A 14,267-nucleotide genomic window follows, 5' to 3' on the forward strand; every position below is an offset into this window, starting at 1 on the left:
TCTTGTTGAGATCGTAGCTTATTATTTGCCGCATAGTTTCTTTATTTACGCATAACTCCTTAGCAAGGATTAGCAATGTCGCATTTCGATTTTCCGTAATGAGTGTTCTCACTTTCCCACCAATTTCTGTGTTCTCACTATTCTTGCTCGTCGTCTTGAATTGACTCTTGTCCTTTCCTAAAACTCCTCTGCCATGCAAATGCACGCGCACTCGACAAACAAATGGCCTTACACATTTATTCCAACATTTGATAAGATTCTGTAACAGTTTTATTTTACAGTATACAGATACATTTTGCTCCATGTTGAACTCACGACGCAGCTTAGCAACATCTGCTTACACTTATAACGCAAACACACGTAACTGTCAGACAAGATTGAATGACACATATATATTTCAACGATATATGGAGTGTTTAGAGCACAAGGGAACCAATTCAGTCACCAAAGCTGAGAGAAAAAGAGACAAAGTACGATACGTTTAAGTACATGCAAAAGTTAATACTGTTTTTTAATATGTAAGAGTTATTTATAATATCTGGATATAAATCTTTTAAGCTATAAATGGAGCTTCAAATAGAGATCTCAAAATGAAATACGTATGTCCAAAATGACTTTTAAAAAATAGACTTGATTCTCTTATGCATTGAAGGGCCGCGGTGGATCAGTGGTAGGGCATTCACTTCTGGTGCTAGGGGCCTCGGGTTCAAACCCTACTCCCTCCAAGTGAACTTTGTGGTGGACAAACACCGCGTGCGTGGGTTTTCTCGGAGTTCTCCCCTTTCCTCCCACTTTCTTCATTCCACCATTTCATTAATCTCTCGTCATCACCGTCTCCTTTAGCCTAACCGGTATAATCGTGGGACGTAAAACTCAAAAATTTCATTTCATTTTCTCTTATGCATTGAATGTACTATATTTCACTCTGACCTTCCAATAGACAGATCATCTGCATTTCTCTATATAGTCATTGGCGCAAATCAGGCAGGGATGAGGGGGACATATCCCCTGCAATCTTCGGACTGGGGGACTTTCCGCTCCAATAATCCAATTTGAAATGGAATTTTTATCTACATTCTGGAAGAGGACCATTGCGAAAACCTAAGTAGAAACATACCATCTACCGTAATATGAGTCTCATATCCCCTTCCCCCAGAATAAGCCTCTCATCGACCCGTCTCCTAATGTTGAAGACAACTCTGGTCCCCTGATCTTCCACAGCATTATTTTTCAACTTCATAAATGTTTTGAACATCGCTTAAAAAATCTATATATATAAAAGAGAACGTACAAAATCCTTTGTCCGCTCATCACGCTAATACGGCTGAACCAATTTCTTTCATTTTTGGGGGGTTATTAGGATTTGGACCCTAGATGGTTTTTATCATATCACTTTAATTTTTAATTACCAGTGTCTTGAGATAATTGACCATTCAAGTGTCCATAACGTACAAATCCTTTGTTATTAGTTCATCATGGGTAAAAATAAACGTATTTATATGCAACCCGCATGACCGTGTCACTCGGCGGGTTAACATAAATGACAGGCGATATACAGCGGAAAATAGCTTGAATCTTCTGTTTAAAATTTTTTAATTGATTTGCTTATTTTTACAGACACTTTTACAATATGCCAGCACCGGGATGACCGCAGCGAAGCGGGGCGGGTTAACATAAATGACAGGCGATATAATGTTAAGATTTGCTGCAATCTTCTATGGTTTTTATCATATCACTTGAAAGCGAAAAAGTAAAAATTATCTAAGTAACAAAGTTTATTGCGTTCCGGGGTGACCGCAGCGAAGCGGGGTGAACGCTGCTAGTATATTATAAGAAAGATCTTCCCCGACCCCCACCCCAATGTTGAAGACAGATTTGCGCCGCTGTCGAGAGTCTTTATATAACATGACTCCTCTGTGTCTTATAATATATCTAATCATGCTATGTGTTGTTTCCGAAAACATCAGCATACTTCCAATTTATGGTGTAAGTACAACACGCTTTCATTTGATACATTATTCTCGTCTACCTTTTGCCATTCTTCTATTGCACCATATTTTGAAGGCTTTCATCTGTTTCTCTTCAGAAGTTTTCTTTAAGTTCATACTCCACATCCATACAAAGCCTCTCTCCACACATATGTTTTCATCAGTTTTTTTTCTAAGTTATCTTATTTTATCGGTCACAAGCCTTTGCTGTTCTTCAAATTCATTGTACATTTGATATATTCTATAGTATTTGATGTCTTGTTTCTTTCTATTATCCCCTGTTATTTTACTAAATAATACAGACATAAGAGTCCAGCAGCGAATTGGTCGATTTTTAAGTGGTAGTGAAATCACAAAAAAACAAAATATTACATGCTTTGACATACTTTTAGTACAAAATATACACCTTGCATTTGATAAACCTAACATTAAGGTCAATTTTTCAAAATGACATCCTGAATATGCCCTCCATTTACACGCACACACTTAACCAGACTATCACGAAAACGTGTCACAACCCAGTGTAATATTTCTACCGGGACTCTTGAAATCTCTTCCTGTATTCGCACATAAAATTCTTCAGTTGTGTGAGGTGTTGGTGAGCAGTACATAGTGCTCTTCAGAAATAAATGCTATCATTAGATCTGGCAATTGTGCTGCCCATTCGATGCCACCTTTTTTTGGAGATAAGACATCTAAATAAAAGTAGGTGCAAAAAATTAGTGTGATTCTTGCAGTGTATCTTGTACCTTCAACCTGTTGAACATAAGGCAAAGGATTAAGTAATCCTAGATCACTGTTTACAGTGTAATAAAGGTCTACACGGGCTCGGGCCGAGCCCGCGGGCCGGACTCGGGCCTACAAAGCATTATCATTTCGGGAGCGGGCCGGGCTCTGGCAGTAAATTTTTAATATATACAACCCTATTTCTCGGGCTTCTCGGGCCTAACTTTGTGAACATACTGTATAACGATATTGTTTTTTCTGGAGAACTTTTAAAACACAACTACAAAATTAAACATCTAATTGCTGTAAATAAAAATATAATTTTGCTTCAATTATTAACTTTCTGTAATTCGGGCTTATTTGATTATCACATGAGCTCGGACCGGGCTAAATACTAAAGTACATTTCAGACTCGGGTCGGCCCTCACATTATTAATTGACGGGCCTAGGTAAAGATTCCGACCCGTGCAGATCTCTACAGTGTAAGTGCAAGAGGCACAATGGATGTTTTACGTTCATTCTTCCCTGTACGCCTTATCTCTAGACAAGGTTACATCGAATCGCCAGCATAATCCTGTATAATTTCTAATCGACAAGCATGACAGAATAAAATAGTAATGTATTAATTTGTCTCTTATTGAGTCTGTTATCTTGAATTTTCTTGACAGGTTTTACCTGTGTACCAACTCTCGTGTGGGCAATCTGTATGGCACTTCTTAATGACACACACTGTTGGATGCTGGATAACAAAACTAAGCTGCATTGGATTAACGATGCTCCTCGACTCATCATTATTGTGGTAAGTTAACTAAATTTGTTATTAAACTTACGTGTGACATCTTCAGAACTTTAAAGAAAACTCTTGTATCTAGGCTGGACAAGTTGTTGAGATAAGATCAGAAGCAATGCTGGTTCCGTTTTAAACTTAAACGATTTCGATACTATGATAGTAAAATGTGGTCAATGGGTTTCGTCAAGTTGCCTTAAATATCTATGTAATGTTAGTGAACTTATTTAAAACCACCGCATTTGAATAGTTTCTGCAACAAAAATAGCCAATTGCTTTAACGTGCGTTTATTTATAATCTACGTGAATTGCATGTGTGTTATCAGCAGGGCCCGGATCTTGTTGACAAGTCAACTTTTTTCTGTTACGCATAGGACAATTCAAGTTTAAATAAAAACGTTATCCATCAACTCCAGGTTCTAAAAATATAGTTTTTTAGGGTCAACTTTTGGTCACTTTTTGCCGTTTGGAAATTTCAGGTCATTTTTTTTAATATTGTAAGGTAACTTTTAGGTCACTTATGTTTTTTTAATTCTCTTTCTTCTACATAAGGATATCTTTAAATGAATACGGTTTACGGATGTGGAAAAGACGAAGTTGAAAAATCTCTTTTCTTGCTTCCTGACTATTGGGGTGGAAAAACTGCATTCTTAACAAGCTAATGAAAACTAAGATGTAGCTGGTTAACGAAAAGTGGGGGTTGGTAGGTGCCCAAAGAGATAGTTTTGGGTTGTTGACCACAAAAAATGTGATCACGTGAATAACTAAAAATGGATTAGAAGGCGTACACAGATTTTAAATAGGTTTTTATCTATTATTCTCATGTAGTGTACACTTGGGAACTTTTATTGTTTAAGAGTGCTCCTTAGTTTCAACTAGGGAGCGAATTGACACTTTCAATACTTACAATGCCGTACAATGGACTGATCAATAGAAATAAATGATCAACGGAGTGCAACTAACTGAAACAAAATTTTGTGAATATGAGTGAGAAATGTTAATTAAAAATCCAATGGATATTAAAAAAATGTCAATGTTTAACGAAATAAACGTTTAAGAAAACGCAAGTGTTAATGTCAATTTGTGTGACTTTTAGGGTCATTTTACAGGAATTTTAGTGTCATTTTATAGGTCACTTTTTAGAAAATTTTAGATCAACAAGATCCGGGCCCTGGTTATCAATTTTTATCTAGTGGCCGACGTATGACTTCGGAATAGACTTATTGGCAATGATATTAATGTACACTTCGCTCATTTGTATGCCATAAACATGATTTCCCAGTGTCAAGTTTTCACTTTATCAGTATAGTTGCATGGTCAATTACAGTTTCCAATGTTGTATCTATGTTAATGCAAGATTTACATGTGTGCTGTCTATTATGGTGTACCCAGAAAATTTTGTTGGGTAGAGGGTTCAAAGTCGAAAGAACCATCACCCCCGTGAATACGCCTCTGGTGCGAATAAAACACAAGTATACTATAAAATAAAATAAAAAATTATGAGGTTCTTTCAGGACGGGGTAAAAACCCGGTGGGCCTGGTGGGTACACTGCTTCTCTTTTTTTCTTCTGTGTTGTAGTGTGTGAGGGGGTGGGTGGGAATTTTATCTGTGAATTTTGCAAGCAGTTGCCCCCAAGTTCTTAATCTGCATTTTTAAACATTTCTTTTTCAGACTAATACAATACTACTTCTGGATATTATTCGAGTATTACTGACTACATTACGTCGTGTGCATACGGATAACTCTGTTCCCATTAGGTATGTTCATCTGATTTCACACATTTAAAAATATCAAATCTGCTGTAAATGTTACGTGTGAACGTTAATTGAGGTTTCTTGACTTCAGTTAAGCTTTTATATCTTTAGGTATAAACTATATAACTGAATTTTGTTATAAATAATTGTTTAGTAATGTAGTAATTTTAATGTAAAAATTGATGAAAATAATGGACAGTGATGAAAGATGGCGGATGTGATTCTTCATCCTGACAGTAAACGACAAGCATATTTCAATTTGCTTCCTCACAGGATTAGAAATACAAATGTTAAGCTTATAGTATTTAGAGTCAAAACATGGTTTCGTTTACATGGGAAAACAACGGCCTATAGGAGGGACGTACACAAAGGTGGTTTCTGGGGGATTCGAGATCCTCCCCTTGAAATCCTGACTTATGTGTAAGTTCCATCTAATATTAAGAGTACCGGTATTTATACAAATTTTTGTATAACTTATTCTCATATTGAATTTGAACAATGTTCCATGAAAATCTTGGACTCTCTTTCCGAAATAAATTCCTGCGTACGTCCCTGGCCGATGGTTTAGATAAAGATCTTGAATTTTCAAACAGGAAAAATCACTCTTTGTTCACTACTGCTAACTGTTGAATCCCACTTGTCCCTATTTCCATTTATTTGGAATTTCAAAAATATACACGGGGCCGCGGTGGCTCAGTAGTAGAGCGTTCACCTCTGGTGCTTGGGGTCCCAGGTTCGATTCCAGCCCCCTCCAAGTGAACTTTGTGGTGGACAAACACCGTGTGCGTGCGTTTTCTCGGGATTCTCCCGTTTCCTCCCACTTTCTTCATTCCACCATTTTCATTCATTATTCATCATCACCGTCTCCTTTAGCCTAACCGGCATAAACGTGGGACGTAAAACTCAAAAATGTCAATGCCAAAAATATACACATATCAGAAGAATTACGGTGTTAAAACATGGAGGACCTGCAGAAAGAGAAGAAAATGATGTTGATGGTGCATAATAAATTTTAAAGGAAATTAATTTTCCCATAATGTTACGTCTTTCAAGGAGGATAATCTGCCTCTTCATTCCCAATATGTAATTACGATATTATATCACGTGGAAGGCCTTCCAGTAGTCACTTATGGAGATATCGCTACTGTCTTTCTAACAAATTGTACAATGCTGCAATGTTATGGCTGCAGAGTGTGCCATCCAGAGTTATGAGTAATGATGAAATTACCTGTCACTCTACCTCTTCCCTGAGATTTTAGAGCAAGTGATAAAAGTTTTCTGGAAATAAACATAACTGAAGTTCATATAGCTCACAATCAGCTATAGAAAGCACCGTCTTAATGATATTTCCCTTATCAACAGTTTAATTAGTACGCTCAAGAGAAATTCTACAATAGTATTATTACTAGCGTTTAACCGAAAAATTGTCCATATATATATATATATATATATATATATATATATATATATATATATATATATATATATATATATATATATACACTAAATGGTTTGATCTCATTAAACTGAATAAAGTGATGTGGATGAGTGTAAATATTCATGCGTAGTTTTCGAGAAAACCGACAAGAACGCATTTTTTTTTTGTTTACTTAAATTTTTTTGAACGATAATCACGTTCAAAAAGCTCTTAAAGCTCTTTTCTAAGCTCAGTCCCACTTAAAAAAATATATATATTGAATAACTTAAAGATAATGGACAATATCAAAAATGTAGAAAGTAAGCTAGGTAATATGAACATAACGATATTAAATAACATAATAACCGTTTCCAAACCGATTGTTGGACACTTAAATGTATACACAAAGTGAGAGGTCTCAAAAAATTACTTTGCTAGAATATAGTTTACATGTAGGGAGGCGCCTTACTACAAATGCAAGATAGTTGAGATTTATTTTCCATGCCTAGATAATAAATATCTTGGTCTTATGAATGATTTTGAGAAGATATCAAAGCATGGTTGAAGGGCTTCCGAAAATGAGCAGGATCTGATTCGCAATGCTTCTTCACTAACGTTGTTAGACTTAACTTTAACTTCACTAACTTTGAAATTCTCATAACGGAATTTCTGTTACCAAGCAATAGTTGAAGTTAATATTCAGGGCCTTTTTCCTTGGCCGAGGGCTCCCAAGCACATGGGCTTGATGTTTATTTGTGTATATCAAGCGATTTCCTGTAGACCTAAGTGATCTCGTAAAAGCTCTAGCTCATTGATTTGTATTAAGTATCCATAATGCTGTCTGTTTAGAAGGTCCTGCTAATTGGCATTACATAAATATGTAAGGTGGAAGAATTCTTCACGAATAAATAAAAAGTTGGCTGATTCAGTTTTGCATCATCATAGCTATTCTGCCATCTTTCGCAGGTCACTTGCCACAATATGAGAATATTCCATGCACAACGATTTTCAATCAAGTTCTTCTTCACGCAAAAATTTTGTTTTAAAACCTCCATCAGCTATAACCTCTTTCATACCCCTACCTCTTTTACTGTCACTATACCTTTTAGCACATCCTTCTAGCAAATGTCTTAACCAGTTTTTGTTTCTTCTGTAAATTACATACAAAGTTATTTTCTTCTTCTTACTGTTTCTAACACTTCCCCATTCGTCTTCCGTTCAACCCAGCTAATTCTCTCCATTCTTCTCCGCACACATCTTCAGAAGTCAACAATCTTTTTTTTTTTTTTTTCATTGATTTTGCTTAATGTTCATGTTTCTATCCCACAGCGTTCAATATTCTACACGGAGAATTTTGTTATTTTTTTTTTTAATGTTTATTCAAGGATCCAAGAAATTGACTTTTCTTTCTCCTAAATGCTTCTTTGTTTGTTTGTTTTTATTTCACGCTCGAACATCATGTTCTCACGAATAATACTACCGAGGTATCAAAAATTAGCAATCTGTTTTACTTTCTCTCCTCCTAATTTTATATTTGATACCGACCGCTTCGTTTCAGTTACGATTGATTTTATTTTTGTGGCGTTTATTTTCATCCCAAATTCTTTGCAGCCTTTTCTTAGTTTTCTATATCTTATTAATTTTGTTTTCGGATTCCGCAAGAAACGCCATATCGTTCTGCAAACTGTATATATACATTTAATGATTCTATCTTCTATTGAAATACCGTCTTCATGATATAGACTCTTCATTATTTCTTTTCATTTTTCGAGTTTATCTTGGAAAGAACTGCATCCATGATTTTACTTTTATTGTAGCTTATTTCTCTCTTCTGTTCGGATTTTATTCCTCAGCAGGTTGAGGCAAGGCATATTTTTCTGGTATCTAAACCATGCCGTTTTACATCTTTCTCTATTCTTTATTTATTTTATTGTATTTTAATTATGTTTTCACAATAACGGAAAACCTTGTAAAAGAATAATACAAAGAATACATAGATAAAGTTTCTTTCTTTCCATTTCTCATTTATTAAAATTTTCATCAGTTGCACTATTTTGGGCTGCTTCCTCCTCTATCGCCACCTGAAACTAAAAAAAAAGTATACATTAATAGTTAAAGAGCGACAAGAGACACAGTGCGAAACAAATATTGGTTTAGCACAAGTTTCTTCTGAGTTTTTTTTCTGTCTTTTATTATTTTTATATAATTATTATTTTGTTTACTTCTTGAGGTCGCACCAAACATTCACATTTAAGACACACGAATAACAATATAACACTAGCACTGACACTAAACACAAAACAAAAGTAGCGTCTTTTTATGATAGGTATATCATGAGTTTACTATAAACTTTCAAAAATATATAAATAATGGCTTAAATTAGTTTTGTCACTCAAAAAAACTTGGGAGCCCAGGCCTCCGGCCTCGGGCTGTATCCGCCACTGTTTGCTTCACTTGTGTATCTGTCCTTTAACCCCTTCGTGCCCTGGAGGAACTCTATGGTGGCTATGTGGTTGCATCCTACGTTAAATCGTAGGTGTACGTCCCATATAGCCTCACTGCTAAAAGGGACGCTACATTCAAATTTAAATTTACCAATCTTCTCTTGAAAAAGATCCTTCGGGCTGAATCGACTGTGATCCTAAACAAAAAAAAAAAAAAAAAAAGAAGAAGAAGAAGAAGATTTCTGTTAACAGAATGTAAAAAGGAAAACGTAAAGCACACTTTAAACTGGTTTCCGTTCAAAATACAATTAAGTCATCAAGTGTTAAGACTCCAGAAATTGTAACCTCATTTCTTAAGTAACTATTCAACTACATAACATTCTCAAATTGCATTATTTGTTTGTGTTCAATGCTTAATCTAATCTTTTTACTGTAGAAATATGGGACATTATGCAGAGTTGTTTTGACGTATGATAAGCGTCATATTAATTGCCTGACTACTACAGGAAACACATGTTAGTCGAACTCTTTAGTACGGTACTAGTCACGCGTCAGAACGACTCTACATAAGGCCCATGATGTTTTAAGGTACGTCTTGATTTCTATACTTTTGTGTTTACATGAGTTTAAAGTAATTTTATTTATTTATTTTCAGGCGAACTGCAAAGGCGACAGTAATGTTATTTCCAGTGTTTGGGCTTCATTTCTTGTTTACTATGTCTCAACCGACTCCAGAGAGCTGCAATGCCGAACAAGCTTACTTTTTCGTTTCTTTCGTCTTGCAGAGTGTACAGGGGGTGGCTGTCCCTTGTCTCTACTGTTTCACAAATAATGAGGTAAATTGCATTCGCCATATTATATTATGTTCATGACATGTTCTATTGTGTCATATTATTTTGTGTTTATGTGTTCTGTATATACAGGGAGGCCCAAAAGTAAGTATACTTTCCCGTACTGACCGCTCATGGCATTTTATATAATTTACTTATTGTTATCTATACAAGCAGTGAGTATGATGTCGCTTTCTCAGATTACAAAGGTTTCTTGTCTAATGTTTAAGGAAAATGCTTATTCGGTACCTATCTTGAAAGTGAATCTGCAGTTTGACAAAGCGCCTTAAGTATGATAAAGAGGAAGTATAATCATGCTCGTAACATTCCAGTTGGAAGGTGGAGAAAAAACACTGGTACTGAGTTTGATGTAAGGACAGTTGTGATTCAAATTTCAATTTTAACAGAGGAGTTCTGGCTATTATTATTTTTTTTCACTTTCATTTCTCAAATATGAATTCAAATACGACGTGTGAGGTCGCGGTGGCTCAGTGGTAGAACGTTCCTCTCTGGTGCGTTGTGTCCGTGGTTTGATCCCAGCTTGCACTAAGTCAGCTTTGTGGTGAACAAACACCGTGTCAGTGTTCACAGTTTCTTCATTCCATTCATTGTCCTTCTTCATTCGTTATCATCTTCAGCGCTTCCTTTAGCCTTCAAACTCAAATTGTTTTGATCTAACAGATGTACGATGTTTCTTGTCAGAGTATGAAACTTTCTGCTTTCTAGTTTTATGTAGCGGAGAAATTACAAGTTTAAACTCCACATTGCAAACACCATATCTTTCGTTTGAACTTTTCACGTCACAATGCGTTCTTGGAGGTAAGGAACTTTTTTATTATTAGACAAAATGCGTGTTAGAACACAGTAGGAAGTTTTATATTTCTGTGTGGCTCATGCTGGCTTTTAATTTGCCGTTTCTTATTTAATTTACTTGAGTATTTTCTTTCCAGGTTTCCAACTTACTACGCAGAAGTTGGTACGAAACGAAGATGGTACTTCACCTAAGATTGCCATCCGTTCGGCGAAGAAGACCCACTGAAACTAGGAGTACAATAGTTAGTGCTGTTGTGGATATGGCACATCATGATCAGTCTAGTCGGCGAACCAGTAACAACCCTAAATATCCCAAGTGGAGACTGGCTTTACCAAAGCAACAAGAGAAGACAGACTGCAAAGACGCAGACAAACAAGTAATCTCAGACACAGAAATGCCAATGGTCCAACAGCAGTGTGTTACATCTGAACTTTAGCAGTGTGTGTTTGTGACGGTGCTATTTTGTGTGTGTGTGCGTTTGCTTGTGTGAATGCAAGGAGAGCTAGCTTATGCAGGAGTAACACCAGTGAATAGAATTAACTCATGTATTTACGAGTTACTACTGCCTTGAAATAGAATGAATGCATGAAACGCTTTATAAAGTGGAGTAATCACTTTCTAGCTTGTTCTCTCCTTTATGGAAGAAACAGCTATCGTTTAAAAGTGACAATCCTCCTTAACAAAGAAAAAAGAAAACTACAAAAATATAACAAGACAGTTACCATACATATTTCATTATCTAACACGACTCCGAATCTAAAATGACCCATTATTTAACAAACAATTTTAAAAAATCTACACTACATACTGGGTATATTTTCAGAATTTACTATAAAACTACACTAAAAATCAAATCAGATACAGGCTTCCCTTAGTCCTTCCTCACTAGAAAAGTCTACTAAATCTACAAACGTTCAAGGCTAAAACGGCAGGCGAGGTACGGAGCAAAGTTACAACTTAATGAAAGCTCATGATTATATTTAGTAAAGAAAAAAAACTCCACATCTTATGTCGCGAAAGCAAGATGACCCTATATTTATGGGCACAAAATTAAAGGGAAAAAGCTCGTCTTATATTCAGAAATATACAGTAAATGTTTTAACTATAGGTTAAGTACTTTTTTAAGGCTCAGAAAATACAATAACCGTCAACTACTTTGAAAGTTACTGTTCTTTTGTCTAATTGAAAATAACAATATAAACTACAGTACAGTACATACCTCTCTCTATAATTTACCTAGGTATATCATACACACAATACCATATCCATTCAATACAATATTAAATACATTACATACTTACAGTATATTAGCAAGGGAAAACATGAAACTATTGTATATACAATATGAAGTATCTCTAAGTTGTTAAAAGTAGGCGCGTATCTATCGGAAAATAAAATGTCTTTGGAGATGCTAAAGCTTCCTCCACATTCAGAGGGATAAGTGGAGCAAACTTTTTATTTTCTCATAATGGTAACTCTGCATATATTGCAAATCCGACAATATTGATAACAATAAATCCTAACCTCATTGATAACAATAAACAGAAGAATATTTTGTTCAAACTGTTACAATACAAAGTATATATATATATATATAAATGTCTGTTATTGTTTTATGTATTTATATATAATGTTTGTCAGATTAACATATATCTGGTCCGTTGTTGTTTTGGAAGAAATTTTGTTGAATACATTCATATATTTGACATTACAGGTCATATACAAGGGTACAGACTTTGATCTATGTCACCTATGTTTTTTATAATGATTCTATATATATATTTTATGTCATGTAGTAATGTATCAGTTATAATTGTTTGTTGTGATTGAGACTGTTCTATATTTTTTATTGTACATAATTTGTGTAATGTCTTTCATAATTCCACCTGTGTATTTTTTCAATGTTCATCAGAATTCACTTAGTCTAGTAATATTAACATTTCCATCCACCATATTTAATGTTAGATCATAGTATTTTTTAAATTAAAATTTGATGTTCCTAATTACTACAGTGTCATAAAGCATAACAGTAATATAATAGTAACAAAGTAATTGTAGCATAATAGAAAAATATTTTAATCATAGTGATAACAATAGTGTCAATTGTTTACATTAAGTTGTTTTGGTATTAATAATGTTTGTGATACGTTTGTTGGATCTCAAAAATTCCACAACCCATTTTGTTCGAGTAGTTAGTTTATTGTAATTAATCATTGTTTACAACTCAACACGTTGTTTGAAATTAAATGGTTCACTGAGTACCTTGTTGCCTTCTTAATTTTGAGTTTTGTTGAAATTACAAATTTAACTAAGTATCTGGTTGTCTTCCTAATTTTGCCACCTTGTAACGAAATATAAAGAAAAATGTAAAACTTGAAAGAACCGCTCACTCAATTCGATCACTCTCACTTTTGTCTGTCGTCCTTCTCATTTGCTAGTTGTTAAAATCCCATAACAATTCAAAAGATTTACAACACTTGAAGTAAACAACAGGAGTCTATACAATTATATTATGTCATTATCTGATAAATCATACTGAATATTTTTTTTATTTCTTTATTTTACAGAAAATTTTTGTTTTATTTCTGTCAAGGAAAAAAACCCGCCTCAATCCATTTTAGAAAATGATTACACTAGCCAACAGTGAAAATGTAACTGGAATGAAATAGGTGTTTGTTAACTATATCGACCACGCTGATAACGAAAACGACAATGAAAAACTCGAATTAGCTCTCGTTTCCAGGTTAAAGGGGGGGGGGCGTGCATTTAATTATAAATATTATATTTTATTAGCATTCATTGTCAATCCCTTCCCATTAGGCTTCGAAATCTCGATGATGGTAGACAGACTGACTAAGTTTCCTACAGGCAACAATAGCTATGTGTATTTTGTTGCTATTTTTAGAACGGGCTCATAGCAACTAGGGGTGGGGAAGGAGAAGAAGAACGGAGGAGCGGAGCATGTTTCCTTTAAGCGTAGTTTCAGTTTGTTACAAATTGTGTTCTGGAAAAAGGTATTACTGAAGTGTAGCTAGTGTGTGTAGTCACTAATTGCTGTGATTCATTATGCCTCGCAAATATGTAAACAGTGCTGACAATTTTTGCTACAGAGCAGACAGGCTACATTGAGATCGCAAAGGAGACTAATAACGCCATATATTAGGAACGCGTACAGACCGTACTTTGGCTGTGAAATCAGGGACTACGACAAGCTCTGGGCTCCTCAGCTATGTTGCAATTTTGTGTCTCGAGTCTTCATTCATGGTTGAATCGTAAAGGATCTTCCATGGGTTTTGCTATTCCCATGATCTGGCGAGAATCACCAAGCCATGTGAATGATTGTTACTTTTGTATGGCAATTCCATTAACATGGTATTTCCAAGAAAACAAATCTTTCTTCATATATGCTAACATACCGTCGTCCATGCGACCAGTGCCTCACCAGACGGACTGCCTGTTCCTGTCCCACTTGCCTTTGTTTAAATGTCAACAAACTTTCTAGGAAA

At 35.2% G+C, this 14,267-nt stretch overlaps 1 protein-coding gene across 1 annotated transcript in view; it reads left to right on the forward strand.

The window, feature by feature from the left end:
• The window catches only part of LOC145678828 (corticotropin-releasing factor receptor 2-like), a 64,754-nt gene extending 52,451 nt beyond the window's left edge, over positions 1 to 12,303 (forward strand). The window contains exons 7-10 of the mRNA XM_081749378.1: positions 3,383 to 3,513; positions 5,174 to 5,259; positions 9,773 to 9,953; positions 10,898 to 12,303. Of these exons, the coding sequence (XP_081605504.1) occupies positions 3,383 to 3,513; positions 5,174 to 5,259; positions 9,773 to 9,953; positions 10,898 to 11,197 (698 nt within the window). The 3' untranslated portion in view covers positions 11,198 to 12,303. The remainder of the gene's footprint in view (positions 1 to 3,382; positions 3,514 to 5,173; positions 5,260 to 9,772; positions 9,954 to 10,897) is intronic.
• Positions 12,304 to 14,267: the final 1,964 nt, after the last annotated feature.

The sequence above is a fragment of the Thermobia domestica genome, chromosome 1, assembly GCF_964235325.1.
Source record: "Thermobia domestica chromosome 1, izTheDome1.hap1.1, whole genome shotgun sequence".
Lineage (NCBI taxonomy): Eukaryota > Metazoa > Arthropoda > Insecta > Zygentoma > Lepismatidae > Thermobia > Thermobia domestica.